At 45.6% G+C, this 9,249-nt stretch overlaps 1 protein-coding gene across 1 annotated transcript in view; it reads right to left on the bottom strand.

The window, feature by feature from the left end:
- The window catches only part of slc25a37 (solute carrier family 25 member 37), a 50,931-nt gene extending 48,077 nt beyond the window's left edge, over positions 1–2,854 (bottom strand). The window contains exon 1 of the mRNA XM_060931332.1: positions 2,397–2,854. Within this exon, the coding sequence (XP_060787315.1) occupies positions 2,397–2,591 (195 nt within the window). The 5' untranslated portion in view covers positions 2,592–2,854. The remainder of the gene's footprint in view (positions 1–2,396) is intronic.
- Between the last annotated feature and the right edge of the window lie 6,395 nt (positions 2,855–9,249).

The following is a 9,249-nucleotide window of genomic DNA, read 5'->3' on the forward strand; positions in this document are numbered from 1 at the left end:
ATCACCAGATTTTTTTTTTTTTTGCATGGTAAATAGAGCTATCACAGGGCTACAATAAACAACCAAGTTTATTTAGTCAAGCCTTTTGATATTGAAGATAAGAAGTGTTAAATGTGATTTTTAGCTTGCGTACCCTGATTGTAAAACAACCCTCAAGTTGGCTACAAATATTTGTACCTTCAAGTGCTTATGACTTTATTAAAAAGATTTTATTAAGGTTTCATGACCGATAGAAGCACAAGTGACCCAGGCATCTTTAATATGAACCAAGAAGCAGAATTATTATTCACATGGCTGTTATGTTATATTGTGTGACTTTATAGTCAGCGGCACAGTGGTGTAGTGGTTAGCGCTGTCGCCTCACAGCAAGAAGGTCCGGGTTCGAGCCCCGTGGCCGGCAAGGGCCTTTCTGTGTGGAGTTTGCATGTTCTCCCCGTGTCCCCGTGGGTTTCCTCCGGGTGCTCCGGTTTCCCCCACAGTCCAAAGACATGCAGGTTAGGTTAACTGGTGACTCTAAATTGACCGTGAATGTGAATGGTTGTCTGTGTCTATGGTGGGGTTTACATTAGACCGTATCAGCGGATCATCAGATTAACGTTTTTAAAACGATTAGTGTGCACACAGCAACACCAATACACGATTTGCGTGCACACAGCAACACCAATACACGGATACGCTCGGCTCCGCAGGCATCCTGCGCTCCAAATCACTCCGCCCTGAACAGCGAGTGCCCTCTGGAGGGTGCGCACTCCGGCCTTGCGCAGCTCACAGAGTGCGCGAGTGAAGCACACAAGCAGTGATTTGGGACTGAGCCGCTGTGTGTGAGATCCCAGCGCATATCACTTACCACTTGCAAGTGGAAGGATGGCAAGCCTAAAGACAATCATAACTACACAATGGGCAGTATTTGCAGTATTTTCATACTTTTATACTCTTTAACGAAAGGTGATACAAGGCGGAAGTCCGCGCCGTTTTTCAGCAGTCGCGTCACATGACCAACGCCAGCGAATCAGGAAGGTGGATGTCACAGTGACGTTGTCCAATGACGACGCCAGCTAGAGCTCAGCACAGCGTATCCGCGTATCTCAATGTTTACACAGCACCGGACCAGACACGATCTAGATTGAATACGTGGACCCTGGCGGATTCCCGTTTCCCGGCGGTTTAATGTAAACGGACAGTGCATCCGCGAAGAAAACCAGACAGATACGGTCTAATGTAAACTTGGCCTATGTGTCAGCCCTGTGATGACCTGGCGACTTGTCCAGGGTGTACCCCGCCTTTCGCCCGTAGTCAGCTGGGACCCTGTAGAACAGGATAAAGCGGCTAGAGATAATGAGATGAGACTTTATAGGTCACAGTAAACAAGGTTTAGCATAAACAGCGACCAATCCTGTTTGGGCGTGTTTTTAGGGTCTTCAGTGACATCTTATCCTGCTATAATGACACGTTATGAAGTGTTTAAGCGCTCAGACGTGTCTAAAATGAGTGTTCATGGCTGAAAACTGACACTCCAAAGACAAACCGCTTGTTCGAGTTTCAGATTTACTCAAAAACTCCAGGCTTCATTCCTGCCATCAAAAGCGCACGAGGAAAACCGGAAACGGCCAGTTATCAGATTGTACAGCTCCAGGACAGGAAACAACCTGATATGATTAATGGCTTCAGGGTTGTTTTTGGTCATTAATATAACAAATTAAATAGAAATACCTAAACATACTTGAATATCTATATATTTTTTATAGTTTAACTAAAACTCCGGAACGTAAACACTTGTCAGTGTGAGGAGAAAATAAACTCAACAGGAAATTTAGCGTCGTTAAATTTAACTTGTGGTTCTACTTTGGCGCATTGTCACAGTTCTGGTGTGGAAAAAAGTGTTTATTATATATATTATATATCCAACTTTATTCCTTGACTAACTCAACGCTTCATACTATTAACACTATCTAGCTAGCGTTTGTTAAGTAACCAAGAAGAGCTAGTAGTAATTTTTTTTTTTTTAAAAAGCAAATTTTCGCTCTCTTTTTTTTTTTCTCCTTGTAACACAAATAATGCCAAGTTCCGGAGCTAACAAGTGCCAAGTTAGCTAGTTTGCCAAAACTAACCGAACCGTGACAGTACTTCAGCGCATGGCAGCGAGGGATACACGGCGAGCTAGCTGCTTTAGCATCAGCTGGACCGCCTCCATGGGCCGAGTCCTAAACGGCCATGTACTGAACACGTAGTGCACTAGGAAGGGAACGGAAGGGCGGATTGTGTGTAAGGCTGTGAAGTGCGCATGTGTAGGGAGTTAAGGTGGATTCGGATTCAGCCAGGTGTTCTAGTAGTTATAGGAATTAAAAAAAAAAAAGTTAGTGCTGCCTGCCATGTGCACGTGAGCCTGCTGGGTTTACCTTAACGGAGTCCACCGGATACATGACCGTGTGCTCGAGCACTCCTGCCACTGCACCGGCTGTCATGTGCGTGCTGAAGGACGCGTGCTGCGGCAAACTCTCGTAACTGTCGGCCTCGGAGTCCTCTCCGTCGCCGTCGCCCTGCAGCTCAGACATCTCCAGACTTGCCACCACCGGCTCCGCGCGCAGCTCCATGCACCGAGAAGTCTCCACCCACTACGCCGTGTGTGTGTTTTCACGCGCTGTGTTCTCCCGGCGACTCAGACTGCCGGACGCTGCAACCAGAGTTACAGAGAAGCCGTGACGTCATTTAGGTCCCGAGCGAATGAAAAAAAAAAGGTGGTTTAAAACGTATAACCTTAAGGTGGGGCGAGTTCGATAACAAGACCGTGTGCAACTCAAAACAAGTGAAATCCCGGAGTTTTACGGTGAAAAGGAAAGATCTCGTGGCGTGCTCGAATCTCTCGCGAGATTTATATAACTTGACAGGGATTGGGGTAGCCATGGAAACAGATACTGCAGGTTTAGGTTTATGGGACTGAATGAACTACTCGTTGAAAGTTGAGGCGAAACCTTTTGGAGTTTAAAAGTAAAACTGAACAAAATATGTAGGCTAGTTTGCTTTTACATACCCCTTTTCCACCAAATCAGTTCCAGGGCTGGTTCACAACTCGTTCAACTTGCGAGCCAGCTGAGAACCAGTTTGCTTTTCCATAGCTTGTGGTGCTAAGGGGAGCCACGTCAGTTACGTCGCTGTATACGTCAGTTACGTCGCTGCGTTTGCATAAACCTTGGCGCGAATATCAAATGCCCCTTTTCCACCAAAGCAGTTCCAGGGCTGGTTCGGGGCCAGTGCTTAGTTTGGAACCGGGTTTTCTGTTTCCACTGACAAAGAACTGGCTCTGGGGCCAGAAAAACCGGTTCCAGGCTAGCACCAACTCTCTGCTGGGCCAGAGGAAAGAACCGCTTACGTCAGCGGGGGGGGCGGAGTTGTTAAGACCAACAACAATAACAAGACCGCGAAAGATCGCCATTTTTAAGCAATGAGAAGCAGCAGCTGTACAAACATGAAGTCATCCATTATTATTATTATTGTTGTTGTTGTTGTTGCTGCTTCTTCCGTGTTGTTTTTGCTTCGATATTCGCGCCAAGGTTTATGCAAACATAGCGACGTAACTGACGTATACAGCGACGTAATGACGTGGCTTCCCTTAGCACCGCGAGCTATGGAAAAGAAAACTGGTTCTCAGCTGGCTCACAAGTACCCCTTTTCCACCAAATCAGTTCCAGGGCTGGTTCGGAGCCAGTGCTGGTTCACAACTCGTTCAACTTGCGAGCCAGCTGAGAACCAGCTTGCTTTTCCATAGCTCGCGGTGCTAAGAGAAGACACGTCATTACGTCGCTGTATACGTCAGTTACATCGTTGTATACGTCATTACGTCGCTGTATACGTCAGTTACGTCGCTACGTTTGCATAAACCTTGGCGCGAATATCGAAGCAAAAACAACGCGGAAGAAACAGCAGCAACAATAATAATAATAATGGATGACTTCGCGTTTGTACAGCTGCTGCTTCTCGTCGCTTAAAAATGGCGATCTTTCGTGGTCTTGTTATTGTTGTCGGTCTTAACAACTCCGCCTCCCCGCTGACGTAAGCGGTTCTTTCCTCTGGCCCAGCAGAGAGTTGGTGCTAGCCTGGAACCAGTTTTTCTGGCCCCAGAGCCAGTTCTTTGTCAGTGGAAACAGAAAACCCGGTTCCAAACTAAGCACTGGCCCCGAACCAGCGCTGGAACTGCTTTGGTGGAAAAGGGGCAAAGTTGAACGAGTTGTGAACCAGCCCTGACCCCAAACCAGCCCTGGAACTGATTTGGTGGAAAAGGGGTAACGGAGAAGAAGAAGCAGCAACAACAACAATAATGGATGACTTCGTGTTTGTACAGCTGCTGCTTCTCATCGCTTAAAAATGGTGACCTTTCGCGGTCTTGCGATTGTTGTTGGTCTTAACAACTCCCCCCCGCTGACGTAAGCAGTTCTTTCTTCTAGCCCAGCAAAGAGCTGGTGCTAGCCTGGAACCGGTTTTTCTGGCCCCAGAGCCAGTTCTTTGTCAGTGGAAACAGAAAACCCGGTTCCAAACTAAGCACTGGCCCCGAACCAGCCCTGGAACTGCTTTGGTGGAAAAGGGGCAACAGAGGTTCTAATGATAAAAATGCTCTTCTCCCTTTACACCAACGACTGCACCTCAAGAGACCCGTCTGTTAAACTTCTGAAATTTGCAGACGACACAATGGTCATTGGTCTCATCCGAGACGGTGACAAGTCTGCATACAGACGGGAGGTTGAACGGCTGGTCTGTTGGTGCGGTCAGAACAATCTGGAGCTGAACACGCTCAAAACTGTGGAAATGACAGTGGACTTTAGGAGGAGCCCCACCCCACCCCCCACCCTGACGCCCATCACCAACAACATTGTGACTGCTGTTGAAACCTTCAGGTTTCTGGGTTCCACAATCTCCCAGGACCTGAAGTGGGAGACCAACACAGTCACCATCATCAAAAAGGCCCAGCAGAGGTTGTACTTTCTGCACCAGCTCAGGAAGCTCAACCTGTCTAAGGACCTGCTGACACAATTCTACTCTGCCATCATTCAGTCTGTTCTTTGCTCTTCCATCACTGTTTGGTTTAGATCGGTCACAAACAGGACAAGAACAGACTGCAACGGACAATAAGGTCTGCAGAGAAAATTATTGGTGTCAGCCTGCCCGCCATCCAAGACCTGTACCTGTCTAGAGTCAGGAAACGGGCAGGTAACATCTCTGCAGACCCATCACACCCTGGTCACAAACTGTTTAAACTTGTCCCCTCTGGGAGACGCTACAGAACACTGTACGCAAAAACAACCAGACACAAGAGCAGTTTTTTTCCCTCAGGCTGTCTCTGTGATGAACAGCTAAAACCGGACTCAAATATCAGTAACATCAGCTGTGAAATATCTGCACACTCATACCGTCATTCTGTTCACACTGTACATTTATATTTACTAATTCATCCTTGCACTATGCTGTCTATACATACAACCCTGATTCCAAAAAAGTTGGGACAAAGTACAAATTGTAAATAAAAACGGAATGCAATAATTTACAAATCTCAAAAACTGATATTGTATTCACGATAAAACAGACAACATATCACATGTCGAAAGTGAGACATTTTGAAATTTGATGCCAAATATTGGCTCATTTGAAATTTCATGACAGCAACACATCTCAAAAAAGTTGGGACAGGGGCAATAAAAGGCTGGAAAAGTTAAAGGTACAAAAAAGGAACAGCTGGAGGACCAAATTGCAACTCATTAGGTCAATTGGCAATAGATCATTAACATGACTGGGTATAAAAAGAGCATCTTGGAGTGGCAGCGGCTCTCAGAAGTAAAGATGTGAAGAGGATCACCAATCCCCCTAATTCTGCGTTGACAAATAGTGGAGCAATATCAGAAAGGAGTTCGACAGTGTAAAATTGCAAAGAGTTTGAATATATCATCATCTACAGTGCATAATATCATCAAAAGATTCAGAGAATCTGGAAGAATCTCTGTGCGTAAGGGTCAAGGCCGGAAAACCATACTGGGTGCCCGTGATCTTCGGGCCCTTAGACGGCACTGCATCACATACAGGCATGCTTCTGTATTGGAAATAAAAAAATGGGCTCAGGAATATTTCCAGAGAACATTATCTGTGAACACAATTCACCGTGCCATCCACCGTTGCCAGCTAAAACTCTATAGTTCAAAGAAGAAGCCGTATCTAACATGTCTGTGAAGATTCTCAGTCATCCAGGTCATAGTAAACTGTGGGTGGTAGAAAAGAGCAACTGGACTTGCTTGCTTCTACCACCCACAAGCTGTATCTAAACCTGATCCAGAAGCGCAGATGTCTTCTCTGGGTCAAGGCTCATTTAAAATGGACTGTGGCAAAGTAGAAAACTGTTCTGTGGTCAGACGAATCAAAATTTGAAGTTCTTTATGGAAATCAGGGACGCCGTGTCATTCGGACTAAAGAGGAGAAGGACGACCCAAGTTGTTTTCAGCGCTCAGTTCAGAAGCCTGCATCTCTGATGGTATGGGGTTGCATTAGTGCGTGTGGCATGGGCAGCTTACACATCTGGAAAGACACCATCAATGCTGAAAGGTATATCCAGGTTCTAGAGCAACATATGCTCCCATCCAGACGACGTCTCTTTCAGGGAAGACCTTGCATTTTCCAACATGACAATGCCAAACCACATACTGTATCAATTACAGCATCATGGCTGCATAGAAGAAGGGTCCGGGTACTGAACTGGCCAGCCTGCAGTCCAGATCTTTCACCCATAGAAAACATTTGGCGCATCATAAAACGGAAGATACGACAAAAAAGACCTAAGACAGTTGAGCAACTAGAATCCGACATTCGACAAGAATGGGTTAACATTCCTATCCCTAAACTTGAGCAACTTGTCTCCTCAGTCCCCAGACGTTTACAGACTGTTGTAAAGAGAAAAGGGGATGTCTCACAGTGGTAAACATGGCCTTGTCCCAACTTTTTTGAGATGTGGTGTTGTCATGAAATTTAAAATCACCTAATTTTTCTCTTTAAATGATACATTTTCTCAGTTTAAACATTTGATATGTCATCTATGTTCTATTCTGAATAAAATATGGAATTTTGAAACTTCCCCATCATTGCATTCCATTTTTATTTACAATTTGTACTTTGTCCCAACTTTTTTGGAATCGGGGTTGTATATTTACCCTTCTACATGTACATAGCTTTTTGTTTTTTTCTAAGTGTTTTTTTATATGTTTGTACTAATGCCGCTTTTCCACTACCAACGCGGCTGAGTTGGGCTGAGCCGTGCCGTGCTGAGTTGGGCTGAGTCGAGCTGAGCGGAGCTGTTGGAGTTGCATTTCGACTACAACCGCGCTGAACCGTGCTGGCTGGAAGTGGGTGGACACATTGGGTGGAGTTAGCGAAAGTGGGTGGACGTCACGTGATGTCATTAGGCGGCGCAAACAGTGACATCAGTGATCTTTTAAGCGGTAGTCTCACGACCCGGAGAGTAAACAATAAACATGGAGGACATGGAGTCGTTAGTGTTGCTGGTCTTGGTGCTGTGGCTTGTTGTCACCAACAACGCCAACAGATACTGGCAAGAGCGTATAGATGAGGCGTGGCGCATAAGGCTTCATAATTCTCATCTCATCTCATCATCTCTAGCCGCTTTATCCTTCTACAGGGTCGCAGGCAAGCTGGAGCCTATCCCAGCTGACTACGGGCGAAAGGCGGGGTACACCCTGGACAAGTCGCCAGGTCATCACAGGGCTGACACATAGACACAGACAACCATTCACACTCACATTCACACCTACGGTCAATTTAGAGTCACCAGTTAACCTAACCTGCATGTCTTTGGACTGTGGGGGAAACCGGAGCACCCGGAGGAAACCCACGCAGACACGGGGAGAACATGCAAACTCCACACAGAAAGGCCCTCACCGGCCCCGGGGCTCGAACCCAGGACCTTCTTGCTGTGAGGCGACAGCGCTAACCACTACACCACCGTGCCGCCCTTCATAATTCTCGTAATTCGTAATTCTTCTTCCGGGTTTACGGTGTTTACAGATCCCAGCGTGCTCGCGGGGCGTGTGTGGGCATGTGAGGACACTCCTCCTCACCAATCAGTGCACAGGGGAGTGTCTCCTCACGCCCCTAGCCTCACTCAGCTCGGTTTGGCTCGCTTCAGCCCTACTCCAAAACCGTGCGAGTTTTGGGGGCTGAGCAGGGCTGAAGCGAGCTGAGTCGTGCTGTTCTGAGATAGTCGAAACGCGAGCCGTGTCGGGCTGAAGTGGGCTGAAAAAGGGTAGTGGAAAAGGGCCATAAGAGAGCTAAGTGAAACTGGAGTCACATTCCTTGTGTGTGTTCACATACCTGGCAAATAAAGTTTTTTATTATTAAAAAGGTGTTTTAGTATGTGAATAATGAAACACACACATAATTGTAATTGTAATTTATTTCATATCAGGGACAGTGCACAAAAAAAACATTAATCTTGTACAACAAGATAATATGCTTTGTGCCAGGTTATAGCAGATTGCTACTTTCCGCCTGCAGTCCCTGGGCAGGTTGATGGAATAATGAATACAAAAAAAAAAACACATATTAATAATAAAAACAAATAAAATTACAGAACACAGATTGTAAAACTAAACTACTATCTCCACCAACCATAACACACAGACGTTAACACACACATGCTGTACAAACACACACTCACCCAATACACAATCACCCACAACCACAACACATAAACATTAACATACACACACTCACCCAACATCCCCCCGCCCTCAGATACACACACACACACACACACACACACACATTTCATGGATGTGTACACTCCTGACTTGACACTAGCCAGCGCTTAACAAGATGTGAAAAAGTGTGTGGGCTTCTACAAGAAATAATTTCTGATGGCAGAGTATTCCACTCAGTCATGGCTATACAGGAGAAAGCTGACTTTCCAAATGCCGTTTTACATTGGGGTACACTACACTCACCCCTTGTTACAGATCTTGTATTTCTTGTTGATCGCTCAGAACGAAGAGTAACAAATTTTTTCAAAGGGGGAGCTACAGCATTATGAATGATTTTAAAAAGCAAATAAACATTTGAATGCTTGATTAAGTTATCACAATTTAAAATACCATATTTGTTAAGTATCTGACAATGATGGTAATGACGTGGCTTTTTATCATGAATTTTGAAGGCACTGTTATATAATGATTTAAGTGGTTTTAGAATAGTTTTATTTGACTG

The sequence above is a fragment of the Neoarius graeffei genome, chromosome 10 (assembly GCF_027579695.1).
Source record: "Neoarius graeffei isolate fNeoGra1 chromosome 10, fNeoGra1.pri, whole genome shotgun sequence".
In the NCBI taxonomy this organism is placed as follows: Eukaryota; Metazoa; Chordata; class Actinopteri; order Siluriformes; family Ariidae; genus Neoarius; species Neoarius graeffei.